At 42.6% G+C, this 27,932-nt stretch overlaps 1 protein-coding gene across 1 annotated transcript in view; it reads left to right on the plus strand.

The window, feature by feature from the left end:
• Nucleotides 1-448: 448 nt before the first annotated feature.
• LOC142407774 (visual pigment-like receptor peropsin) overlaps nucleotides 449-27,932 on the plus strand; it is a 32,795-nt gene continuing 5,311 nt past the window's right edge. Inside the window, exons 1-4 of the mRNA XM_075497400.1 lie at nucleotides 449-569; nucleotides 8,617-8,822; nucleotides 25,064-25,163; nucleotides 27,342-27,446. Coding sequence (XP_075353515.1) covers nucleotides 449-569; nucleotides 8,617-8,822; nucleotides 25,064-25,163; nucleotides 27,342-27,446 — 532 coding nt within the window. The remainder of the gene's footprint in view (nucleotides 570-8,616; nucleotides 8,823-25,063; nucleotides 25,164-27,341; nucleotides 27,447-27,932) is intronic.

Genomic DNA, 27,932 nt, shown 5'->3' on the forward strand with positions numbered 1-27,932 from the left:
CCTAAAACTCTACTGGTCTTCAGTGAAGATGAAAAGACAAAAGTACCTCTTTTAGCAACATATCAGTATGCACTATGTTTGTGGGTGTGCCTGTGAGCCTGCAGGTTATGTGGTATCACCCTATTTTAAAGGAAGTTGTCTTTTTGTCAGATACACGCTCTTCATTAAAGATTTCTGTGCGTAGCAGTAATAAGTACATGAGGAAATCTGCTGTCTTGGGCTGGCCACAGATTCACAGGCTGTATTAATAGATAGGATTAGTGAAGAAGAACAGGTCAGAAGGCTGCAAAGCTCCTGTCCCTTGAGATCTCCTTCTTTAGATCATTAGTCTCATTGAAGAGCTCCCTCGAATACAGGGAGCAGAAACTGAGGAAAAGGCTGGAACCATTTTATTTCGCTGGGACGTACTGAGGAAAGGGCGATTTCTGGGTCATAAGCTCCTCTGAAAATGTCTGTCCAGTTTTCTCCGCAGGTGCCCTGGAGGAACAACAACAACAGTTTTCTGAGCAGAGAGGCAGCTGTAACAGAGCAAGGAGAAACCATCATAGGTTTCTACCTACTGGCTTTAGGTATGTACTCGGCTTGGATGTGAAAGGAAGCTCCTAAGTAGAGTTTGGTATAAAGTCCAAAGTGATTAATTTGGGTTTCATCCCTAATGGAACAGGATGTTGGAAAATGCAACTTTTTTCTTCAGCTATTACAAGATCAAAGAGGTACAGCTTTCTTTTGTTAAAAAGAGATTAATAATCAATGCAGAAATCTTAAGGAAAAAAAATAGTCAAGCCTGTAGACTTTTAACTAATGTTCACTAAACTTAATATGTGGGAAGACAAAAAAGTACCTTATCAGAAGTGCGTGATAATTCTGTGTCTTCTCGTGCCTCAATAGCACTGAATTAATGTTCTATGATTTCCAGAGTTTTGACTGCTGACAGTCAGTTGGCATCCTACAATTACCTCCTGCAGAGACAGAAAATACGATTCTGTAATTTTAAACTTTTTTTTAACTATTTGTACTGCTCTTGCTTTAAGCATTCGATGCACATAGAAATAAACTTCTTCAAACAGGACCTATGAAAGATCTAAGTACTAGAACATTATCCTGTGTTAGCAGTCGCAATCCTGTGTGTTTATTTTGGTTCTGCTGCGAGACAGCTATTGTAAGTGTATGTAAGGGTTTGAAAATGGCACCCCATATGAACTCACTTTGATCCCAGCGCAATTCTGTTTCGTTTGTTTAAATATTGTCTACTTGGGGCAGACTCATTGCAAGATACAAGGAAACTTTATGAAATTTCAAAGAATGCAGGTTTGCTAGGTAATCACAATTTCCAACCATAAAACCTCACAGGAAAATACAGGAAAATGTAACTTTCATTAGATCTGTTCTTCTAAACGGCATATACAAAAATGTTTCTGTTTTTAAATGATTGATCTAAACAGATTTTTTCTTTTTCTAAGCTTATCACATATTGCAAGTAGCTTACTAGCCCTCGGCTTATGCTTGAGAAAGGTCTATGGAAGTTACAATGTAAAATGCTAAGTATTTTCATATGTTTACACGAGACTTTCTTTTTTTTACCTATGGGAACTAGGGAGGAAAAAGTTATGTTTAGAATAAAAACATATATTCTAGTAGAAAAATGTATGACTTCTGTCTTAGGAGACTTAATTAGAAGAGTGGCCGTAAGATAAATCAGAGTTGTTCCAATTTATCCCCAATCTGTTCACATCTGCGTATCCCTTCATGAATGGCTGGGAAATGGCTGCACCATCAGCTAATGAATTAATCAGTTGCACTTAAGACTAGAAAGAACAGCTTAGGTCAGCAAGGCCAGTCCCCTGCTGTGACAATATATAATCTCATTTACGAAGCTGTCATGCTCCCTCATATAACTGGCTAGGGTTTTTTTGGTGTTGCTACCACTCTTCCAGTTGACAGCCTGCTCCTGATTTTGTTTCTCTCTTGGGCAGGAGCTTCCCCCTATATTCTTAGCTGAAGTGATCACACCAACTTTATACCCTTTTTGTCACTCCGTTTAATTGAAATAAATTTTTTGCCTGCAATTAACGTCCTACGGCCAGTCTGCGTTCCTGAAGAAACAATCATACCTTGTGGTCAACCTTTGTATGCCTATATTAAGCAAGTGAGGGGTTGGGGGTTTTTTTTGTTGTTGGTTGATTTTGGGTTTTTTTAATTATAATTTATTTATGTCCTGTCATAATATCCTTTCCCCTGTCATCCCAGCATATCATCCTAGCAGCCTTTTACGCTGTCTTTTCCAACCTGGACTCTTTTTTTTTTTTTTTTTTTCCTTTTTCTTTTTTAACTTGTAGCAAGGACTGAATACTAAGTACGCCAGTGCAGCTTTTTGCAAATTCTGATGTACGTTCCTGACACCAAAGGGATGTATGTGATTGGTGTTAGCACTTACCCAGAAGATGGGGTTCCTCTGAATCTCTTCACCATTGCAGGATAAAGTCCAAAAAAACCTAACTATCTTTGGCCAAGTCTTCCCACAGTCACACATCTTGACAGAAGATGTGAATATCCAAGAACTATGATCTAACACCTTTTGCTGCGATGAGGCCTCTTTGCATGTCCCCTTCTTGAATGTCTCATGTCACAGGTAGCACGGATGTCATATGTGACAGACAGGACACTGATGTATGTGTCGTACATCATACACCAGCCAGGCTGTATCAGGTCCAGACAGAGAGGTCCTCAGCATACCATATGGAAACCTGAGCTCAAAGCCTACGCTGGCATAGGTATCGCACACTAACATCACAAGCAAACCAGCATCGAAGTGCATGAGTGCATTTTGCAGATGCTGATGGATTTTTGAGGTCACTGTACTGCTTCTTGGCATCCGAGTCACCGTTCCATCATTCTCCTTGCTAATGCTTTGGCCAGGGGACCAGCAAAGTGGGTCTTTGGTCCAGATGTGAAAATGCAATGCCAGTCCCATAGCGGTGAGCCATCATAGTGTGCTTAGAGGGACTATCTGCAGGTGATAGCAGCCGCTGCGTTACCCTTCCTTAGGTCAGCTGCGTCAGCATCCCCTTTCTGAAGGCAGAGCTCTGTTTCCGTCCTTCCCTTCCATGAGCTCAGAACTGTCCTTGACAGACAGGTGGGAGCTTGTCCTGTTGCTCGCATTACATCTGACCCCTTTTTGCCTATACCCTAAGTGGTACAGTACTGTGGAAAATCCTTGTACAGCTTAAATTCTTAGGTGCAATTTAAAAGTACTGTCCACAGCTGCTAGCTAAGTCAACCTTAGACTTGGGGGAAAAAAATGAAGCATTATTTTCTTCATAATTATTAATTGGAATTCTTAAGTAAATTGTTCTCTTCTGCATTTATACACAATTTGTTCTGTGCTCATTTTCCCTAGTTTCACAGTTAACTGGGACTGTTAGAGTTAACGCTTGGCATAAAAGGAAATTTTAAGTCAGTAGGAGAGAATATTTGTTAGAGAACAAATTCTGACTTTTTGTGAGTGCTTATATCAGAAAGGCATGCTGAGAGCATTACCAATCCCATCAGAAAACTGGAACAGACCACGAGACACAAACATGCCTTTAAATGGCACACGTTTCTGAATGGTAATGGTAAACTGTTATTTGACAAGTGACAGAATGAGCGTTATTTTGGGACATTGTTTGACAGATAAATCTGAGAAGGTGGGAAAGGAAACAAGCTATTCGCAAAACATTCATCCACAAAATGATCGCATTTATTGAACAAATAATCTCTCCACGCTTTGTCAAGTCTAAAACATGATGACTCTTCTCCTTCCTGCCAAAACTGGCAATAAGCCCTGGATAGGATATTGTGTATGTATAATTAGCAGCAAAGACTAAAAACAGAGCAGGGTCACTTCACAGTTGCAATAGTTAATGACAGCTTTGCAAATTCTCTAGATGTTATCACTGTTTTAAATAAAGTTTTCTAGTCTGAAAATCTTTTACAGCAAACCTCTTCAGATAGACATTTATGCTTGTGTATACGCAGTTGAATCGGTGAGCGACTTCATTCATGCCTGCTCTATATCTAGATGCTCAATCCAATTTCTGTCCTGGAGATAAGGTTATTTGCTGAGGGAAAAGCATAGCTTGTCTTGCGACACTGGGCCTTCACCTTTTGCTCTCATTTCTTGAACGCTTCCACTTAAGGCCCCCTGTAGATTTTAAACTGCAGATGGGTGAGTTGTAACACCCATTTTTCTAATTCATTCTTGTCATCTTTTACAAGCAAAGGCCATGCAACAATGTCTAATAAGCACAAGTCTAAGCACTAAGCATAATAACCTATCTTAGCTGGGCATGGATGCAGGAGTCTATTTGAAATGTGGATGACCAGCTCGGAGCTATCAGTTCCCTTGTACCATATTTAACTCTGCAAAAACATAAATTGAATGTTAACAATGAAATTGCATGCAGCCTCGGGTGTTTATAGCTTGTTCAAAGACTCTCTCAGGTACATGAGAGAAAAATAGGGTATGTCTGGATGCTCAGGCTTGAGTGATTTGGCAGAAATCTTTGTAAAATTGTTGTGTTCCCTCTTAGCTATTCCGGGAGTTAAACAATCTCACTGTTCTCGGTTGCTGTCAGCAGAGAGATTTTCAATATCCTTAGTCACCCTTGCTGGCTAGTTTTTCAGTGCTTTCTTTGCACAGGCTGGCGGACAGCATGCTGATACAGGACTTTGTCGGTCGGGTTTCGGTTCCTGACTACCACCAGCTTGCTTCGCAGCCTTCCTGTGCCTCCCCTAGAAATCACGGATAACAGCACCAGCCTCCTTTGTGGAGCGCTTTTGACACCTGTGGATTAAAATGCTCTATTGGGGGGTATTATTCCAGGGGAAGGATTACTACTGAATTATATAAGGTCAATACAAGATTTTTAATATTGCTGTCCATCCTATTCCTCCTACCTCCCAATGTTTGCAAATGTGGTACAAAGTACTTTTCTGTGGGTGTCTGAGGAGTAAAGGTGACTCCTTAGCTGTTCAATGTTTAGCATTTATCAACACTCATTTAACCTGTTCTACTCTGATACTGCCAGTCTCACAGCAGCTGCTCTCAGTCCTGCCCTGTGTTAACAAACTTCAGTAATTGTATGTTATCTGTGTATTTTGCCACTTCAGAAGGGCCAGCATCTCTCGCTGATGAGCAGCCCATATCAGACAGCTTTACAGCTTATGGGGGAAATGTGGTGATTCCTCTCTGAACCTTATGTTGGGTGGAAGTGCTCAGTTTCTTCTTATCTGCTATTTTTTTCTCTCTCAATCATGTTTTGATCTCAGTTGGAACCTGTCCTTGCCCACCAGGATTACCTTAGGATGCTGGGGTTGGATTTGGGGTTTGGTTTTTTGGGTTGGTTCCCCCCCCCCCCCCCCCCCCGCCCATATAGTCTTCTGAGTGAGTGTTGCTGGCAACTTGCAAAAAATGAAACTAGTTCCCTCGGTTGTTTCTTGTCTATCCTCTGCTTTATTGAGATGCCAGCTGGTGACACCAAGGCCTTACCGCGCTTCGAAGTTCAGAGGTTCCTTTCGGGGCTCTTGATCTGCCGGTGACCTACCCTGAGGCTGACACCGCCCGCAAAGCGCTGGAGGAGACCCCTGCCCTCTCTGAGAGCGGCAGAGCTGGGCTGGGCTTCCTCCGCGCTGCACGTGCAACCTGTTCCCTGTTGTGCTCTCAGGGTTTGGGGGAGCGGGGGAGGGAGGTGGTTTGGTTTGAGGTGTTCTTTTGGTCGGGGTTGGTTGGTTTTTTGTTTTGGGGTTGTTTGTTTTTTAAAAAAAAAAGAAATATCAGCCGTCAATATAGCCAGCAACCCCAGACCAGCACATCTATCTGATGGTGCGGAGATCCAGTGTCCCATAGTCACTGCTCTAGCTGATAGCACTTTTATGTGACCAGCGTTTCTGTTACTCCATGGTTTACTGAGAACTGAGTTCCTCCATTTTTTTTATCACAGTATTAATATGGTCTACTACCCAGCCAGATCAGACATTTTAGGGACTGGATATGCCAGTGCAGGTTCTCCACCTGCTTTGGTTAACAGGACTGTGCCTGCCTGCAGAAGCCATACTCGCTCTGTAACCTTCTCTCCCTCAACACTTCCCTCATCCCCACCCTCAGTTTGTGATCATTCAAAAAATGATCACACGTACTGTGTCTCTGTCACCTCCATCTGAAATGCGTATTGCTGTTTTACACAACATTTTGCTCAATTTCTTCCTTAAGATACTTTAACTGAAAACTCCCTTACCCTTCAGGCTAGGGGGAATTTGCTCTGTATATTCCCGGGAAGTGCACGTGTCTGACACTTCAAGGGTAGCCCTCCTAACCGTTACACTGCGTTGACAAAATTTTGCAGTTTACAAAGGAGGTGCCATTTTATTTTGTCTGCCATTTTAGCACTGTGTCTTCGTATTGACAGGGAAAATATTTCCGTGCTTACTGCCTTGAAAACTATCTTACCTTACAGAAGGCAGAGCTGACGTACACAGACAACACAACTACCACGTTTGCATTGCAGACTATCCTGACGCATTCCCAAAGCCGTCCTCCTCCAGTGCCCTGCTGTGCTTATTCATAATACCTAGACTCAGACAAAGTCAGAAACAATTCCTGACTTTAAGTGCATGCAGCCGTTGGAAATGAGACTCGATTAAGAAACATTGTCACCTAGTGGCCAGAATAAGATGTATTTATTGTTGTTGATCTTATCCTTATGTGATATATATAAAATATATCTATGTATCTCAGTGTATCATTGCACCGGTGACTATTTCTGGTTAATACCATATGCCAACATGTCAGCTCTTCCCAGTTCAAAAGCTTTTTAGTAAACCATGGGCATTTGCTAAGCAAGCCAGAGCAGCAGTAGCTTGGCAATTTTGCAAACAGAAGTTATTAAAAGGAAGTCGCTCTGCCGAAAAAGCAGTTCATGGTGCTGTGCAGAGACTGTCCCTCCCACTCCAGAGTACCCAGAGCACCTCACCGGGCGGTAAGTACCGTGTTTGGAGAACAAGTGCCTTGCTCTTTGGCATTTCAGCTCGTGATACTCCCAGATGGCCTGGAGATTTGGAGGCAATTTCCTCCCTTTCCTTCCTAGCCAAGGCAGCCTGGTGGCAAAGTGCTGGGTTCCTGGCATATGGAGTTGGTGATGCTTCCTGAAGAAAGGCAGCTGCCCTCTTGCTACAACATTAAACCTATCGGCCATCTTTCATCTCGTGAACCCCTTTGCACATCCAGAGATGCTGTGCAATGCCTTTGTGTCACGTCCCTCTTCAGTGCACATATTCACCTCTTGCTGTGTCAAGATACAGCACCCTGACTCTGGGATATCTACTGCTTGTGCCTGGAGAGAGGGCTATGGATCAACTCTTTTCTCTCTCACCTGGTAGTTAACGTTGTACCCTTGCATCAACTGTGGGGAACAAAACCACCAGCTCCTGGGTTCCTAAACCTGTCCTAGGCTGCAGGCACTCAAAAGAGGTGGTGTTTTGCTCCACATTGCCGAGGTGAGGTGAGGCCACCCGTGTCAGCAGTGGCAGAGCTGGTTTGGGGGGTGGAAACGGGAGCCAACGGGGAGCCGGGTGCTGCCTGCTCAGCCCTGCTCCAGCAGCCACCCTGGAGCCATCCCCTTCACTGGCTAAGCCCCATTTTCAACACTGAGCCTGATGTTTATGAGTAAACATTTTGTTAAAAGTCATTCAATTCTACATGTCTACATCGTTCCAAAAAGTGGGATGCAAACTACCAAGGTCTTGCCCGGATGGGTGGAGCAATAGCCATGCACATTTGGAAACTCTAGGTCTCTCCAACTGAATAAGTGGCTGACTTTCACCAGATTTACAGTCATCTCCCTTGTGTTTTCCTCATGTAACTAGACACGTACAAGCCAGGCGTCTCTGTTCCTGGAGAGTAAGAGAGGACACAACTTTCTTCAAAAATAAATGAAAAAAGACTTTAAAGCTTCTGTAAGGTCTGTTCTAAATGTTCTCTTCATATAGATTACTGGGTGTATTACTGAAAAATGTTCCCATCTGGGACAAGCTTCGCTGCAAGGAGATCCTAGGCTGTTCTCAGAGAAGAAACTTAGTCGTATGAGCTGGACTTCTTGAGAGAGAAGCAGTAAAGCGGCTCTCTGGCTACGTGCATGAACTTTCGGTATCCATTATTGTATGCAATGTACCTGAACAGCTGCAGCTTTTGGCAGATAGTTTGTAGTCTCTGCTCCACTCTACCAACCTTTCCTCCTTCCTTTTTTTCCCAGGTGTTAACGTTTCATGAGTTTCATCTGTCCACTTAGGAAAAAAAAACTTCTCTTGGCCTTTAAATAGTGGATCTTCAACAGATGCAGCAGCAGCTCTTCATGTTTGTTCTGTTTTATTGCCGGAGTTTTTCACTTGTTCCTGCTTATGAAATGTACCCAGCTACTTAAAAAGGCTTCATGCGTAGATTTGCCAATGGATAATTTGGTTTAATTTGTTTCTAATGGAAAAAAAATGATAATTTTTAGAAGAGACATTGCACATTTGCACATTGAACTGCTTCTTGCTTTATTTGCTTTTTGATTTCATGGATTTAATTTGTTTTCCCAGGTTGGCTGTCTTGGTTTGGAAACAGCATTGTGATTTTTGTCCTGTATAAACAAAGACATCTTCTGCAGCCCACCGACTACCTCACATTTAACTTGGCAGTATCAGATGCTAGTATCTCTGTGTTTGGTTATTCACGGGGGATCATTGAAATCTTCAATGTTTTCAGAGATGATGGATTCATTATCACATCGATATGGACTTGCCAGGTAAGACTGGATTACGCTTAATTAGACAAAACAGGTGCAGCTATTTCTGTGCATATGCTGTATATAAATAACCAGACAGGCCCAGAAGAGTGAAAAGAAATACTGACTGACCTTCCAAAAGGACAGTGTTCTCTTTTGTTACACCCATAAATCTATGCATTTGATCAGTGTTTGACCAATTTTCAGGGGGGTTTTTTATCAATTCACAATAGTTCCTACTAGTTTGGGTTTTTTACTTCATGTCATAGCTCCCACTCATGTTGGAAAGCTAAGGTTTCCAACCTGAGTAGGCTGTGCTTGTCTTCAGCTCACCTGAAGTCAACCTGGTTGTCTGCACTTTAACATTTGACTTAAAGCAATGTAGACTCCTACTTGACAAGGCACGTAGAGCAAAGCCTCCAGACAGCACTTGGGTATACCCATGTATTTTAGCATACAACTTCTCGTACTAAATCAGTTGTAACTTTTCAATCTTACCCCTAAATTCTTGGTTGGTTCGTTGCCTGTGGTAGGAAGAGTGACTTAACTTTATAGCACAGTCATCCCTGAACTTGGAGGCAGCTTTTTGTTGGAGAACTCAGAAAATGTTGTCATTGTTAGTCCTGAAACACACCTGCATAGACAGAATATAAATACATCCCATGGATAGATAGGCACAAGCCTGGGTCCCTGGTTCTTTCGGTAACATCTGTGAGAAAGATTATACTTGGTGTGTCTGTTTCATGAGGGAATCAAAAATCTGAAAATGACAGGATAGCCTACAGCAAGGCGTAAGAAAGATCATGATGAAGGAAAAGGGAGAGAGAAATAATCCTCTTTTCTTGGTTTTTTTTTGGGGGGGGGGGTGGGGGGTGGGGGTTGTTTGGGTTTTTTTTTTAAAGAGAAAGTTGAACTCTTGTGCAACATAGATGAAAGAACTTTTACAGATCAAGTCCCCTCCCTTTCAATACAAAGGTTCCATTTACCCAGAGAGGAAGACTTCCCACAGAAGACTCTGATTAACCCAGGAGCTGTAGCTTGATCTAAAAAGTGATTATTTTCTTGATTAAAATGTATGTCTGTAGCCATTTGGCAGAAAAGGATTTATCAAAATGAAGCTAATTATTTCCTCAGCAAAATCCCACTGTTTCTCTAATGAGAACACCTGCAACTGCAGTCTAAGGTCTGTTGAGGAGAAACTTTGAGGACACCTCTTTAATTTTTTTTATTAATGGAAACATTTGAAGTTATCAGATAAACAAAGACACACCTGCAAACTGTAAAATTCACACCCACACTCAGAATTAAACGGATTCCCATTTTTCCCTGTTTCAAGGAAGGTTGGAGCTATGATTAAGAAAGGAAAGGTGAAATCTGGATCTCCGGGTTCCCTTCGAGCTTTGCTGCAGACTTCCTATGTAAGACAGGGTAAGCCATTCAGCGTGAAATCCTGAACCAAGATCTGTGGCATGGCTTAACATTTACAACCCAGCAGGCTGAAAGAAGTTAACATTAAATGAGCATTCTGCCTCCGCAGTTCAAGCTCTTCCAGAGCCCCATCTATGCTGTGGCTCCTTTTTTGGGCTGTAAAAAACAGCACACACAGGAATCGGCATGGCACATTGTGTCCGTACCTCTTGATTTGCATGGGAGTCTTCTGTCAGCAGCCTTACAGCTTTCTTCCACAATGCCCCTGCCTGGGAGTCCCTCTTTGGCTGACTTTGAGCTGTTTAGAGTCTCGTTACAATGATCTGGCTTTTTTTTTAGATGTAAAAAGACTGGGATGGAGGTGTGCTTGAACGTAATGTGATGGAGGTGTGCTTAATCTTGCTGTGCTTGAACTGCCTTTACAAGAAGAGAGGCAGTCTGTAATATTTTGGGGTACCCAGATACCCCAAATGTTGGTCAGGGTGTGTTAAGTAATCTTATTTGGATCTCCTGGTTTTAAACAGCATTCATTTGTAAAATATGGATATCAAGCAAAGTTTTAAGGTATTGGGATCCAAGGATTTTGTTCAGGACATTAATAATGCATTGGCTTTTCTAAACACTCTGATTTGCAAAATATTAAAGTTTCTGCTTTGGTAATCCTCTGTAGGCTCTAAAAGTTAACATTTAGCATTTCAAATAGGAACTGATACTGGATTAATGCTAACTAAAAATTCATGGTAACCTAGAAAAGTCAATTTGTACTCTGAATGAATAGTTTGAATTGGTTGTGACTTGTTGAGAGAAAATCATGTAGGATTCCTGTTCCCATCAAGATTTTGTTCTGTGTTGGGGGGGGAGGGTGTCTCAAAAACATGTTTAAAGCCTGACATCCATCTTCTTCATGATTAAGCTTGACAAAACAGAAGCCAATGATGAAAAAGTAACTTATGGAAGTAGAGTGGCCATTTTTAGGAATAATATTATGCAGAAATAGTGGGAAGCTTCTGTGCATAAAAATGGACTAAAAATGTTCAACTTTGAACAGCGGTAGGGTTTTGATTGCTTGGTTTTTGGTATTTATAAAATGTGATACATTCGTAGTCCAAACAGAATGGGTCTCACATCTGGAACATGAGGAGTGAGGAGCTTGGTGCCAGGAAGGTAAGGCCCATGCTTTCTGTCACAGCTCTCCGAAGTCGGTGTCTCTTGTTCCCCTCACCGCACTCAAGCACCTCTGCAAGTAGCTGGGATGACAATTTGGGCTGTTGCGCACATGAACGTGGCTCTTTCCTTAGCATGGCCCGTGTGTTTTCCCTGGCTTGGTTTGTTTTGCTGAGTCCAGAGGATGGCCTTACTTGGCTTTCTGTCATTGTCCGTTTCACTGCACATTTGCTCCTATTTGATCAGTCAGCTTCTGCTGTCAGGCATGCTTAGGGAAACTTTTATTTTCCCAAGCTATCCTGTCATTTCTGTTTATGAAGAAATTTCATGAGCTCACCTCACTTAATCCACCTAACTATTTTCCCTTCCTCTGACTCGGGCCGCCTCCTGTGCCCTCGGGTAATATTTTTCAAAATTAAGGTTCACCATTCTCGGCTGCCCCAGTTAGAGGGAGTGGGAAGACAGACAGATACTACTTCTCTTTCAAAACAGCCTGGTCTGTGAAAACTCTCTGTAACAAAAGGTGCATCTCCGGCTAAAAGGACCATCTTGCGGCATACCTGCTGAATGGGACAGATACGTGTGCTCCTCTTCTCCTCCTCTGCATGGAAGAAACACCACTGTTCTTCCCCATGCCAAACGTTATTTTTCTTTTTGGAGGTCTGGCAGAGTTCTTCACTCAGGAATGAGGTTGTAGGGTAGGTCTGTGTCCACATGCTGCCCCTGCCGACTGCTGTGTACAGATACGGTTTTCCACGGGTGCCTTTTGGACTCTGCTTTCACTTCTTGTTTATCTCTTCCCTGCTCTGCCACTGTCCTGATCTGGACAGAGGGAGGACAGTCAGTCTCTAGCACACTCATTTTTTAGCCGCTGGTAATATTAAATGTAAGTAAACTAGTTCGTATAGTAAAGTTCAGGTCAGGGAATGTAAGCCAGTGACCAAGAGCCATCTGTTCCCCCATTGACCATATTTCTAGTGAAAAACCTCAGGGTATATTTTTGTCCTTCCCATATGTTTTTTATTCGTATGTTCCGCTGAATTAGAAGTTGCACTGAAACCTGTAAATAACATTGTGTGCAAATGTTCTTACATGTAGAAGTAGAGAAATATTAATTCTCTGCAGGTAAACACCACAGTTTCCTCTCAACCTTATTAATCAACCAACAGAAAGTTTTTCTTCTATCTGTTAATCATGTGGTGAATACAAAAGATGCAGGCTTCAGGAAGCCTCTAAACATAGGGGAAGGATTATAACCTATCTGATCCCCATAGGTACATTGCAATCATGTCAGAAACCAAGGATGGGCTGTGGGGTGCCTTAGAATTTGAAATCCTTCATAATCCTGGTACTTCAGTTTAAACCTGTTTCCACTAATTCACTCTTCTAATTTTTGGGGGGTTTTTTGAGAATATGGTTTGGTTATTTTGACATTAATTTTATAAATACTTAAGAATTTTACGAGGGTCAAGAAAACTGACTGCTCTTATCATGTGCTCACTCTGTTAGTATAGGCTTCTTTAAAAAAATGTTACTTATTTCTGATTGTTTCTTACCTATAAGAGGTATCTCGGCGGTGCGCAGCAGAGCACAGCGTAGTTACCTCCAGGTCATGGTACCGTCACAGTCATGGTACCGTCGCAGACAAGCCCCCTGCCACCGACGTGCTGACTGACATCGTTATCGCAGATGCGCTCCCCTCGCTATCAGCCTAGGTATCTCGGGTCCATCTGGCCAGGCAGATGGTGCCAGAGCATCCCCAGCAGATCCGGCTCTGCACAGAAACAGCCTCAGGAGGAACCAAAAAAAATATGTTCAGCTTTGAGGTATTAGTGAGCGCGACAGTAGCCTGCCTGACGGGATTCAGCCCACACCGCCTCTGTCCCTGCAGCCTGCCCTCACCACCAGCCCTCACCCTCTTTTGCTGAAGCTACTTTCTGTTGTGTGGAATAATAAAGCCACAGAGGAGAGACGGAGAGAGAGAGATGACTGTCTCACCCTGTGGTTGGGTTTGCTACATAGCAGTGAGGAAACCTGGTTTTGAATCCTGCACTGCTTAATGCTTTCATGATTTATACAGTATTTCTGTCTGGCATACCCTGGACAGAAACAACTGGCAATGCAGTGAGCAGCAGTGAGCCCTACACTGCACGCATGTATTGTTTTACTCTGTTATCCCTAATTCATTTGTGCAGTTTGCCTGACAGCACCAGACCTGTGACGTGTGTGCATCCTGAAGGGGCACGGTGTGGCCGGGAAGTCCAAAATTTTCTAGAAGTGCCGGACTTAGTGCATGTGCATTGAGGAGGACATGACCCACGGAAATGTCTGGGATTTCTTGCACTTTAACAGGCTTTTCCGAATTGTGGTGGTGTAGCTGATCTAGTTGCCAGCTGAAATCCCAGACAAATGGGGATCTCTAAGAAAAGCTGGACATGCAATAGCCCTGCTTTAACAATGCTGCTGTTGGACAAGGAGGGTTCCCCTCCTTCCAATGGGTGTCTGACCACTGATGTAGGGAGTTTCTCTTTGTCTCTAGCCCTGGTACTTGTTTGCTCTAAGGACAGTGGAGCATCCCCATACGATGAATAGTCTTGGGTATTATGTTCCTAGGCAGCGGATGTGGATCTGAGCACCTTTGGATGGAGAAAAGTGAATCCAGCTGTCCTGCACCCTCCATGGGGGAAAAGGGAGAACGGATCAGCAATCCCTCTGCTTTTCAGTGACACTGCTTAATTTTTGAAAGGTCCTGCACAGTTAAGGGAAGGATATGGCTGTGAATACCAAGCAATTCTAACCTTTTGTGGCCTGGAGTAAGGCATTAAAAATCAAAAGGGAGGTGAGATATGCCCCTCACCTTGTTCTGTTGGCTACTTTCGGAGCCTCGCTTGCCCACGACCTTTTGCCACATCCAATCTAGGAGTAAAGCTCGGAGCCATGACTGCATTGCACCAGGCAAGCAACCAGAGCTGCAGCCCTGCAAAGCTGAGCATGGAGCTTGCCAAGCCACGCTCCATCATTTATCAGCAGTCCTGGCTAACAGGGGAAGTCCCAGATAGCTGGAGGCTTGCCAGTGTGACTCCCATCTACAACAAGGGCTGGAAGGAGATTCCAGGGAACTACAGGCCTGTCAGCCTGACCTCGGTGCCAGGGAAGCTAATGGAGCAGATCATCTTGAGTGTGCTCAACAGGCACGTGCAGGCCAACCAGGGGATCAGGCCCAGCCAGCATGGGTTCATGAAAGGCAGGTCCTGCTTGACCAACCTGATCTCCTTCTACGAGCAGGTGACCCACCTAGTGGATGAGGGAAAGGCTGTAGATGTTATCTTCCTGGACTTCAGTAAAGCCTTTGACACTGTTTCTCACAGCATTCTCCTAAGGAAGCTGGCTGCTCATGGCTTGGATGGGTGTACTCTTTTCTGGGTTAAGAACTGGCTGGATGGCCGGGCCCAAAGAGCAGTGGTGAATGGAGTTTACTCCAGTTGGTGGCCGGTCACAAGCGGTGTTCCCCAGGGCTCTGTGTTGGGGCCAGTCCTGTTTAATATCTTTATCAATGATCTGGACAAGGGGATTGAGTGCACCCTCAGTAAGTTTGCAGATGACACCAAGCTGGGTGGGAGTGTTGATCTGCTTGAGGGTAGGAAGGCTCTGCAGAGGGACCTGGACAGGCTGGATCCTGTCCCTGGATCCCTGGAATGGGCTGAAGCCAATTGTATGGGATTCAACAAGGCTAAGTGCCAGGTCCCACACTTGGGTCACAACAAGCCCATGCAACGCTACAGGCTTGGGGAAGAGTGGCTGGAAAGCTGCCTGGCAGAAAAGGACCTGGGGGTGCTGGTTGACAGCCAGGTGAATATGAGCCAGCAGTGTGCCCAGGTGGCCAAGAAGGCCAACAGCATCCTGGCTTGTATCAGAAATAGTGTGGCCAGCAGGACCGGGGAAGTGATCGTCCCCCTGTACTCGGCACTGGTGAGGCCGCACCTCAAATACTGTGTTCAGTTTTGGGCCCCTCACTACAAGAGAGACATTGAGGTGCTGGAGCGTGTCCAAAGAAGCTGGTGAAGGGTCTGGAGCAGAAGTCTGATGAGGAGCGGCTGAGGGAGCTGGGGTTGTTTAGCCTGGAGAAAAGGAGGCTGAGGGGAGACCTTATCGCTCTCTACAACTACCTGAAAGGAGGTTGTAGAGAGGTGGGGGTCGGTCTCTTCTCCCAGGTAAGTAGCAATAGGACGAAAGGAAATGGCCTCAAGCTGCATCAGGAGAAGTTTAGATTGGATATTGGGAAAAATTTCTTTACTGAAGGGTGGTCAAGCACTGGAACAGGCTGCCCAGAGAAGTGGTGGAGTCACCATCCCTGGAGGAGTTCAAAAAACATGTAGACGTGGCACTTTGGGACATGGTTTAGTACGCATGGAGGTGTTGGGGTGACGGTTGGACTAGACGATCTTAGAGGGCTTTTCCAACCTTAATGATTCTATGTTTCTATGGTGGCCCTTACTCCCTCTTACAGATTCAGCTTCCAGTCACTGCCTCTTGCTGACACTTAAAAAATCCAGCATTTTTGGTGTTATTAAATGTTTAGAGGTCGAGTATGACATTTCTGAGAAGTAATAATGTCCACCTTTGGTAAAAATTAGAGGTGGGGGTCTGAAACACAAAGGAAAATTTCAACAGTAGGAAATTCTGAGATCAATAAAGATGAAAATATATGGGGTCTTTTCAGAAGTTTTGAGGGGAGGACTTGTAATCTTGAATAAATTATTTTATATTTTATTGATGGCATTTGCTTTCTCAGAACATGCATTTATCTCTTTTCCTATACACAGATTGTAAAATATTGCTATATCTTGTCTGAGGAGGAGACAGAAGATTAATACCTTCTTTTAACAAAATGTTCTGTAAATTGTCTGATAAATCAAAAACCCTAAAGGCATTTATGTTCTTTTATAAATAGAGTAGATTTGAAGGACATCGATTTCTGACCATTTAATATAACTGGTAAAACCAACCAATTCTTGACTTAGCTAGAGTATTGACTTTGACTCAGTTTGTGATTTTATGCATTTATAAATGCCAATACAGTGTTTACGTATTACCGTATGTGGTATGGTATTCTCTCACATTCTGGGTGAGATGACTGACCAGTGGTAGCTCAGCAGTCAGCATGACCCGGTAATAAAAGCAATGGCAGATGGAAAGGACCAAAATGAAAGCTTACAGGCTTCCTTTCTCCTTCCTTCCCAATACTTGGAAGATTACTGAGGTATCTGTATGCATTCTTCATCAAACTTCTTCCAGCACAACCACCCATTCATGTTGCTCCATCATCCATTCATTTTTTCCTTCACAAAATCATTCCACTTTCAACTCGCCCCATATGTACCAAGCACCCTTTGCATATATGTCTCACCCCACCTCTGCCTCTCATTCTCCCCAGCAGCTGTCCATGTGAGTACCCTACTCACCACACAACTCTCACTCATAAAACCCAGACGAATCCACAAGCTGTTCATCTTTACCCCTAGCAACATCCGTCAAGGTGGATAAAGGTTTGCTCCCATTCACCCTCTCTCCCAGCTGGCTATGGGGAGGTGTAGTGATGGTTGCTGTTATTGTCCTTGCCCATCTGTGAGAGCACTTGAATGTTCTTCCACGTTTTTCCTCCTCTCTCTCCGTGTGGGGAACTGTCTGTGCAGACACACCTCGAGTTGACTAGTGCTCGCACGCAGTGGAGCCACAACGCGTGCTGCAGGAGTACCTTCATCCTCAGCACGGCTTTCTGCAGTGTCTAACTTTGGCAGAGATTTCCCATCCAAAGACTGAGCTAGCTCAGCCTTGCTTGCTGTAAAAAATCTTGCTATATCACTGTATATCTCAGTGTCCAAGCATGTAGCTCTACGATTGAGGCTGGGACAGAAGAAAACAGATATTTTTTTTTTTTTTTTTTCCTCAAATCGTAATAGCAGAGGAACGTGGTCTAATGTCTGCTTAGTTGAAAAATGTTCAGCTATCTACCTATAAGATGTTAAAAGAAATTAAACCAAATGTAAAAAGGGAGTGAAAAATAGTTATTGGCTATCCTAGCACAGTACTGTGGTGTGATATTGCTGGGATTTTACTTATATATAGTTTATCATTCCTGACATTTCAGTAAGATGAAACTAACCCAAAGTCAAATCGTGGAACTGGCACTAAGAGCATTAACAGATAAAACAGGTGTTAAAGGTGCTGAAGAAAAGCTGTGTAACATTAGCTCTGTATTCAGCTCACCTTAACACGCTGATTCACTGTGAAAGGTAGGATGTGGAGGCTGATCTATAAAGCAAATTTTAAAAGAGTGGCCTTTACTTTGCCTGTGCTGTGCTACACAAACCTTCCTCTCACAGATATGTTTTTCTGAGCAATTTTAGTATCTCAAATATTATGAACACTAGAATGTATCCTCATTCTTGTTTCCTTGAATAACTGAGATTTGGATACTGAAAAAAAAAAGTTGCAGAGGTATTAGTCTTCCCTATTTCTTTATTTCTGATCCTCCTCGATATAATCTGAAGAGTGTGCACAAGAGGTAAAAGCAACTCATGTAGACATCTGTGAGCTAAATTTTAATGAGAAAAATACTTCATCTGCAGGGAAGGAGGGAAAAACTGTGCCTTGCACAAACAGAATCATTAGCAACATAGAAGATCATTTCAGTGTAACTAATGCGACTGCAGGCAAGTTACGCCAGTTTTCATTAGCCATCAGTTCCCTCTCATTTTCCTGTAAATGATTATTTCTGCAGCCCGTTGCGACAAATTAGGGAAGTTATATATTTGGTACGTGAAAAATGGTGACTGCTCAAACTACCTGTTTCCTTGTTTAACAAGCCTGACATAGCCCGTCCCATGCCACCTGAGCACTGCGTCAAACCACACGCTGCTGCCTGGAAAGGGCATTCGTTGTCTGAGAGTGCTCCTACAGAACCAGGAATTTCCAAAGCCTAAATTTTGATTCCTGCACTAGCTTTTCCTCTCAGAGGGCTTTGAAACATCCTTTTCTTGTTTCCTCATGTGGAAAATAGTAGCCTTCCTCATTCTTCTGTGCTGATGTGTGTTTCTGAGAGATTAAATGTCTTTGCTCAAAAAATGCTGTCCATCGCTTACCTTCATCGTTCAAGATCTCACCACGGGGCTGAACAATTCATGTTCTTCTGGTTCCTCCTAGTGTGCCACATCCTCTCACAGACTTTTAAGCAAAATTTTATATGAACCTTAAAAATCACTCTGATAATACCTGTGAGTATCTTAAATTTTTTTAAGATACTCACATTTATTTATCCTCTATTTCAGAAATATATATTCCATTAAGTCAGCACACCGCTAGCGTGTAGGAAGCAATTCCTTTTTGGGTCTTGACCCTGATGCTGTCCTGACTGAATCAATGACAAGATGACCATTGCTTGCAATGGCTGTATATGACACGACATCCAGTATTTCCACACCACTGTCCCTGCAGAAGGGACATTGCACCTGGTGGCTTTCCAGATAGCTCTTTAAGGCCAAGAATAACCTGTATCTTTTACACTTCCTTCCAGGCTCTCCCTGGGCTACTAGGACTCCTTGGCAATGCATGTGACTCTCCTGCTAGGAGCTGTCAGGTCCAGCTTATCATACACAGTTGTGATGTGAAGACCCTTACAATCCATACCCATTTAGGACTATAAGCGTTTTCTTGGGATAAATCAGTTATCTTCTGTTTCTCCGGTTATTTTGGTACAGGATCCAGAGGAGTCAAGAGTATCAACCTAAAAGGAGATCTCCTAGCAGCCATGCAACTTTTTCAGGCTTTCAGGGACATAGCATGTTCTTGTCTTGGCCACTTAATGGCTGAACTGGTACCATCACTAACCTGCCCTGCCTTGTGCCTAGGAGCTTTATGAGCAGAAGAATAACTCCACTGGTGGGCATTCAGCCAGCAATGAGAGATGGCCTTGTATTAACCCGATGCTGGCTACACAAGCAGATTCCTTCTTGCTGGGAAACAGCACAGATGATTGTACTTTGGAGAATGTGGAGGGTCACTTGTAATCTCTGGGCTGTCCTGGCAGAGCCTGTGAACGGTCTGTGGGACCTCTGCTTACCTTGAGACGTGTAAGCCTCCAGAAACATTTACCATGATATTCTGAAAAGGCAAAGATAGTACTTCTTTACTTTGAAAACAAAAGCGTGACTTTAATCTGATGTTAATGGATCTCACTTATCGGGGTAGGATCACCACAGGCCACAAAGCCAAGCCTTGCTCTCTGTGGAAATGTAAAGACGAGATGGGTGACTCGTCAGGCTGTTTTCTTCTTTTATCTGTCTGTGTATTTGTTTATATTAATGGTGCTGCTAGCAGTAAACAATAGGCTCTGAATTAACTTCACTGGAGTGGAGTTTTGGCTCATACCCACTGAAAAAAGTTTTACACAGTGTAGCACAGATGTTCCCAGAGGGCAATGCTAGAGTTTCCCATCTAGTGCTTCTTAATTTCCCTGTACAGTAATTCACAGAAAGACAATGGCAATACAGCATTTAACGTGAAGATGGGAATCTTTCCACTGTATCTGGTTCATCGGGTGGTATGAGCTACATGCTTGGTTGCTTCCTCTCCATTCCTTCTTCATGGGTGGATGAGACAGACGTGAAACCTGCCATGGTCCCACGGCATCAACCCAGAGCTAGAAAGCAGGTGCTCCCAAGCATGTGGAGATGGAGTACTTGAAGTAAGATTATAATCTGATGAGGCTGTGTAAGGAAATTCTGAAATAAATTTCTGTCTATTTGTTAAACGATGCGCACTTGGCGGGGTTGTCACATTCATAACTGTGCTCGTTGATAGGGACATGTACTATGAGGAGTATAAATTGTGAGCTGAGAGAGCTGCAACTCTGATAGCTAAAAGTCAGCCCAAAGTAAGTATACGTTGAATCTCATTTGATTAACCCAGTATATAAACCTAAAATAACTACAAGCAAACAAGTGGATTTATGCTGGATTTCCTAACGTTATTAAAGCCAAAACCTGACCTGCATATTTTAATAGCTGGCACTAAATGTACATTTAACTATATAGTATAGTTAGTATAATTACATATCTGTACACATAACTGTATAGCCTAAATATTGCATTCATATTTTTCCTATCTTTAAAATATATGCTATCAACAGAAAGGTTTAATTACTCGGTGAATGCAAAATACTGACTGTCTGATGCTCTCACTTAAAGGTTTAAACTCTCTAATCCTGTAGCATATCAGTTCTCGTTGTTTATTAGTAAATGAAGTGCTGCTTGTCTCAGAGACCTATAATGGCTTGGGTTAATGCAATCACCTCTAAGAATAGCTACCCTTGAAGCCTGCTGAGACATTTTACAAGGCAGAACGCAACCATAGCAGAGTGATGTCGCATGAGCAAAAGACATTGTGGAAACCAGTAAATGATCAGTCTCTTTCCCTTCCTGTATTGTAGTAAATCTTAAAGAAACAATTTGAGTGCTTTAGGAATACTATGCATTGGGATTTCAAGTAGTCTCCTGTGAAGACTGATTTTGATTACGAACCATAGTAGTTCTTCCATTTGACAGAAGAGTTACTACAGTCTGGTTGACACAGTATTGATATATTGGAGATGAGAATTATGATACTATGATATACTGGAGGGGAGAATTATGTTGTCATCAAACTCGAGTGGAATATTTTCTCACTTACTGCAAACTTTAAGAACTTTTTAAATTTTAAAACATACTCTATTCAAAAGTACCTACAACTGTTTTTCTAAATTTATTTCTTAAATACTGATTTAGGTGCTTTTCGTCTCTTGAGGTTGAAGGAGGTTTATTGCCTTTATCTATTTATGAACTTGGAGTAATCTGAACTGTATTTAAAAAAATATTCTGAGAGAGTGATGACTTGAAATATATGCTGTGGACAATAATCCCTCTTTAAAGTTTATCTTTTTCTTTACATATTCATTATCTCGTATTTAATAGAAGAGAAAGTGGTTGTGAAGGGAACCAAATGGACTTCAGGAAACTGCAACAGATTCACCAGTTGGCCAGAGGAGGGAGCGATGCAGCCTTTCTGGCTGGTGGGATCAGTGTTCCAGCCTGCATTGAAATGTAATAGCTATTTTGGCAATCTGCTTTTGTGCCATTAAACCTTGATTAATCCAATAATAAGAACAACAAGTTGTATTTTACTCTGCTTTAAATGAAGACAACCCTTCTGAATTCAGTAGGCATGCATAAGTATTAAAGGTAGTAAAAGTGGGGCACACCCAAGCTCGTAGCTAAAAATTTGATAGTGCAATGGGGATTCCTGACTCTCCCCGTGTTGAAGCAAAGCTTAAGAAACAAATTTGCATGCAGTAGGAGCTTTATGTATTGTGGGTTGTAAATAGTACACCAAGAACATTAGTGAGATTTAAAATCAGGCACAAGTACAAAGCAGAAAAAACACAGCCTTTTCTTCAGTTGTGTCGTAGCTTCCAGGCAACATAAAGATAATGAGCAAGTTCTGTGAGTATCTATATAGCCAAGGGAGTGATATTGGTATAGCACTGAGAGAAAAGCTTTTAAAACTGCTAATCTACTCCTGTTTCTTAATGGGTAAAAAGGAAAGCTGGTGGATCAAAATTACCATGCAATCAACTTCGTGTTTATGTCAGAATTCACAATTGCCTATTAACACTGCTGCTATTTGATCATAATTAATAATAGGAAGGACGAAATTGCATTACACAAAAATGGAGGAAATATTATGACTGTGGAAGGAAGGAGCTGGCTGGGGCGTAGGATAAAAGAAAAGGAAAACCAGAACTGGGAAAGGGGAAGAGCATCAATCTTCCAAAGTAATTAAGTATTATCTACTATTCTAGTATTTTCTTGGCTGTCATTCCGTATATCTTTAAAGATGCAGAAAACTGAGAATATCATATAATTTCGTTACCTACATATATTAATATCTCTGCTGATAGAAATCAGGACTATGCTAAAGCAGTTTTTCTGTTGCTAACTACTTTGAGTTCCAAGCAGTCACTTTGGTTGCTACCTACAGTCAGTGTTGTCTGTTCAGGAGCAGAAAAAGTAGCAGAGATCTTTCTTCCATATCCAGTAGGTGTATGCTTGAAGTAGGTTGGCTACAGCTAGAGTAAGATCCCTCATTTTCTTCTGAAGACATATGTCTAAGTGACACCAATATAAAAGTATTGCAGAATCGATAGACTTGCTGGGAAATGGCATATGCATAGCCAGGCTCATCGCCAACAGAAGTTTGGCAGGGACAATACTGGTTTGAGGCTCCTACTCCCAAAGCAGCCCTAGCCCTGTTGGATGCTCTCTCGTCTTTTAATGTTCCAGATGCCGCGGCCTCTGTATGGGCCGTTCTGCAGCTTGAGAGCCACCTCATTGACCGCCTTCATTCATTTCGTCCCGGCACTCTTGTCATCCCCAGAGCTCCCTCTCCTCCTTGGCATTTCACCCTGTCACCTCTTCCTAAACCGCCGAGCCTGCGGCTGCACGGGGGCAGTTAGCACAGCCGCCCCGGGAGACTGCTGCCACTTCAGCCACGTACTAACCCTGTGGCCCTGGTCAAATCTCTGATGATAGCCTCCACACTAGCAGAAGCGACAGTATTTTTATCTGCTGAAATGCTGTTATGAAATAGTACGAAAACGAGACATGGCGCTGACAATGGCTCGGTCCTATGAACTATGTTGATTTAGGTAAAACTGCGTGTTTTTAGCAAGGCACCACTCCAAAGAAAACATTTTGGCTTGTTCTTTCTTATGGTGACAGAGTTTCATCTTAAATGGTAAAGGGCAAGAGTGTATTTTTAGACCCACTTTCCTCCCTTGGAAGTGTGCTCAAGGGCTGTTTGAACTGATCGCCTAATATAATTTTCTCTCTTTGGTCTGATGTCAGGGAAGGGGGGTGCGAGAATAATGGTCACATCTGCAGCTGATAAAACACACACCGATGTATTTCAGAAAAACTCAACCAGTTTCAGCATAGGAGGGTTATGATACACGCTAAGAAGCTTGCCCTACTACTTTAGTATTCAATCTCATAGCTCTTTAGACTTAATTTCGAAGCGTTCATTTGCATCATTGCTGAAATACTGCTTCCTTTCCAATCTAATAACTAATGCAATTGCTTAAGCTTATGCAGCCTGGTTTCTCAGTAGTCCTTGGCCACGGTGTTTTCTGCATCTGTGAAGCACTGTTAGAGCAAATGGAGAAGTGGCAGCTGTTTGCATCAATAAGGCTAATGAAATGCAGAGCACGTTTGCATATCCAGGTATTTCACCAATCTCCACAGCACACAGCGGGCCAAACTCGGCCAAGCGCAGCTTCTAGCAGTAGCTGAGACATCCCAGGAAGTCTGTTTTCTGGTGTAAACACGGTTGCATTTATACACCAAGCATGAGCTGATTGTAAGCGGAGCACAGGTGGATGTAGATTGTTGTACTAGCAAGTCTTGCATGCATTTAAAATGTGGTGGGTCTGTAAAAGCTGGCATGAAGAAGTATATAGAGTCAATATAAGGACATTGGTAGGAAGAAAAACCACCAGTGAAAGAAATGATGAAGCAGCCCTTTCCTAACCCTTCACCCAATTTAATTTATACAATCTGCCATGGTCTCAGCTTTAAGCCTGGATTAAAGCCCCAGATTCAGTGCTGGGATAAACTGAATTCCACGGGAGTTGTGCCCATTCACACAAAGGCAGAGTTTGTTCCCGTAGAATAATGATGTGCCTTTCCGACGATAATTTTACCACTTGAATGCCAAGTTACAGTCCAGAGACACTCGCTTAATATTCCTGCTTCACTCGCTGTAAAACTGGCACCTCCAAGAGCTCCTCTGCTCTGGCCAGTTTGGTATATCATTGCAAGCTTTCAAAAATAGGACTGCCTTCAGCGTTTTGCCTGGACCGTTTCCCAGTCATGTAGTGCTCCCTAGCAGATGGCTACATCCATCTCACTACAGTCAGCAGCAACTTCCTTCCTATATCCATAAGTGAAGCTAGCAGAGTTGTAACCGTCCTGTGCGTGTATGGCTGAGACAGTGGGAGCCTATACAGCCGTACAGCTCTGCCTGCATCAGTCAGCGGTGGTGAGGATCAGAGCTCAAATAGCAGGCACTCAGTAGCACCAACACTGAGACTCAGTCTATTGGAATGATTTAGCTTTTATTTAATTTTTTAAAAAGCTTTTCTCACTCGGCCAAGCCCATTACCTCCTACGTTCTTCCCTCTTTGGCTTAAATTTCATGGGTTCAGTTTGCATGTTTGTTCTGCCTAAGCAGGGCAGCTGCATCCAGTGCATTTTTGCCTATTTAGGGCTTTTCTTCTCAGTTCAATCTTTTTCTCCTTCATTTGGCAAGTCATTTCAGGGAAGCATAGATGTAAGGGTGTGTTTGTTTGCTTGGGTTTTTTATGTACATGACAGCACTTATATAATTTTTGAACATTTACTTGCTCACTGATCCTAGAGAAGATAACTGCACCTGACATTTTATCTTTCCCTGCTAGTAGGGTTTCTGGAAAAACTTTCAAGACCATTAACATGAAAAAGACAGGAGCAATCCCTGTGGTACTTTTCCCCTTCAGCTCTCTGCAGTAAAAGAACATCCTACACTGCTTTGTTTTTCAGGTTGATGGCTTCCTGACGCTGCTTTTTGGCCTGGCTAGCATTAATACCCTTACAGTAATCAGTGTGACTCGCTACATCAAGGGCTGCCATCCAGAGAGAGGTAAGGAATAAAGGCAAGTCCAGTTCTGCTTTCATTGAACCTGGTGCAAATCTGCATTTCTTTCAGTCACAGGCTATATCAAATATAAATTTGATGCATTGGAAACCAGAACATAACGCAGTCATTTACATTACAAACATGTTTGCATAGAATCCTTCAGGGTTAGCCCCAATAAGAGCCAAATTATTACTAGTACACTTTGGTCACCATGGGTTAAATTCACCCTTGTGCCAAAGATACCACAGGTCCTGCTGACCCTCTGTATTCTCCAAAATGCAACTTAAATGACTCCTAAGTGATACGTACATCATTGTCTGGATGTCACTGTAAGCAACGGATTTCATGTTCTATGAGATGATGTTAAGGAAGTTTCCAGTCGTTGATAAGATCCTTGGTTCAGAAGGCTGCCCTACATACAAGCATTTTCACTCTTCAGGGTGTTTTGCCAGGGTTTGTGCACAGCAGGCATCATGGACTGCTTTAGACGGTGCCGGGAACATACAGATTGCACACCTTGCCTCCAGCTTTTGTAGCACTGCGCAGCCTGCCATCCCCACGTGCCTCTCCGGCCTCCCCTCGGTGGGCAGTTTCACACCACGGGAGATGAAAATTACTCCTACCATCCCCAGGACTGACCATGTCCCGACTCTGCCCGGACGGTCCCTGTCTCCCAGATCTGCAAAGCATCATCACCACAGCCTCGCACTCACACTTCTTCCTTCTCTAGTGCCCTGTTGATCTGTAACCTGAATATCTCAAACAGCCACTGTTCATTACTCTCTGCAGTGCTAGAAACCTGTTACTAACCACTCTCTTTCTGGTTTTTTGAATTGCATTTTTTATTAACCTTTGGTATAAATGCCTCTGTAAAGGCATACAAGTGTCCCACTGTACAAATCTGGTCTGAAATCCTTTACACCTGCCTGCCCTGTGAAGCCCTCATCAGCAAGTCTATATAAACATGCTGTCATCTACCCCTTTCCCTTTATGCCTCTTTGCATCACCACACTCACCCCAGGCACTCCCTTTCACGGGATCAGTAGAAACCTTTCCTTACCATTCATCCTGGACCTCCTGCCTGCTGAAAACTTTGACTTCCACTGAGAGCCTTATGTAATCTCTCTTCGTTATACCTACACATTCCATAAATTCTCCTTAGTCTTCCTTTCACCCATCCTTAGATAATGTATTATCAATTTTCATGCCTTTGTTATGACTGGCTTGCACCATCTTTCAGGCAGGAACCTATTAATGTCCGCAGGTAAAGCATGCATAAATCCACTGGATGCATCATATGAGTTTTTCTCTCTAAGAGCATGAGTAGTATTAGCTGTGAAAAGAACTTCTGCAGGGAGGTCTTTTTTCCAGGAAGTTCTTGTGCAGTTTGTTGTAATGATGGACTCGTTGAAGTTAATTTTCAACACAAACTGCTGTCGGAGCTGCTAGAATTTGGCTGTGATGTATTCTACATCCTGCACTCATTGCATATTATGAAGTCATATTTAAAACCCACGTTTCTCTTTTGCAAAGCTGTATCAGATGTTCATCTGAGGGTGTGCATAATTTGTGTTTGCCTCTTGAGGAAATCTGAGCAAGTACCCAGCATAACTTCACAGAAATGTTAAGGAACAGAGATTGGTGGATGCATAAATATTTCCCACGTAAATGAAGAAATATCCACAATGTATGGCAACAGCAGGACAGATTAAATAATTTGTATTGAATGGCTAATGTAGTTTGAGCATCTAATGTATTTTCTCCTTTTTAACAGGGAAAACCTTGAAGTGAATAAGAAAATCCTCCTAATTTAGACTTATCTTGTTTGTTTCTATGTAAAAGTTAACATACAACTAACTGTTTCCTGCTTTTTACAAAATTGCAAAATGTAGAAAATTGCAAAATTGTCTAACGTAGAATTCGGCAATTCTGCAGTGCTCAGCAAACACATTGTCTCCTGCTTAAAAGCCATTCATTTCCACTGTTCATAAACGGTCTTGAACACAAGCCTGACATGCTTTCAAATTTAAGCTTTTCTTATGAATATGTATTTTTCTTGTCTTAATATTTCTTGAATAGCTGTATTTTCCTTATTAGCTGTTGGTATAGGAGTGCATTTAGATTTCAGAGATACGTTTGCCTTTCTGGATATTATTTTCTGACTAAACCATGCCGTTGCAGGTCACTGCATCAGCAACAGCAGTATGACGGTGGCTCTGGTTCTCATTTGGATAGCAGCTTTCTTCTGGTCAGCAGCTCCATTACTTGGCTGGGGCAGTTATACAGGTAACAGGTATCTTTCAGTTGTACTTATTTGGCATGTCTCCACTTAACCGAACAAAGATACTTACCTTTCTTTCTTGCTGTTTGTGATAAACTAGACCGATCATCAGTGGAACTGAGAAAATCATTCATCATGCATGACGTACGCGCAGAGCGTTGCCTGCTTTGGTATCAGCTATAAAGAGATTTTTTTTTAAGATATCACAGGAAAGACTTGGACCAAGTGCATATTACCTATGAAAAAAGAGAGGCCAGAAATATTTGGCATGGTTAAGCAATGAGATAAAGGAAACCTTCAAAAGACATCCTTCAAAAACAGTCGAGATTAGGAAGCTAGAAAAGAACACAAGTTCCAGCAAGTTAAACTTGAAACTCTAATAAGACAAGCCAGAAAGAAAGATTTGGTGAAACAGTTTGTTAAAAATATGAAAACTAACATAGCAGAAGAAGAAAAAGATGTCAGAAAGTTTGTCAGTCCAAGAAGTGATT

Source organism: Mycteria americana, chromosome 3 (genome assembly GCF_035582795.1).
Source record: "Mycteria americana isolate JAX WOST 10 ecotype Jacksonville Zoo and Gardens chromosome 3, USCA_MyAme_1.0, whole genome shotgun sequence".
Lineage (NCBI taxonomy): Eukaryota > Metazoa > Chordata > Aves > Ciconiiformes > Ciconiidae > Mycteria > Mycteria americana.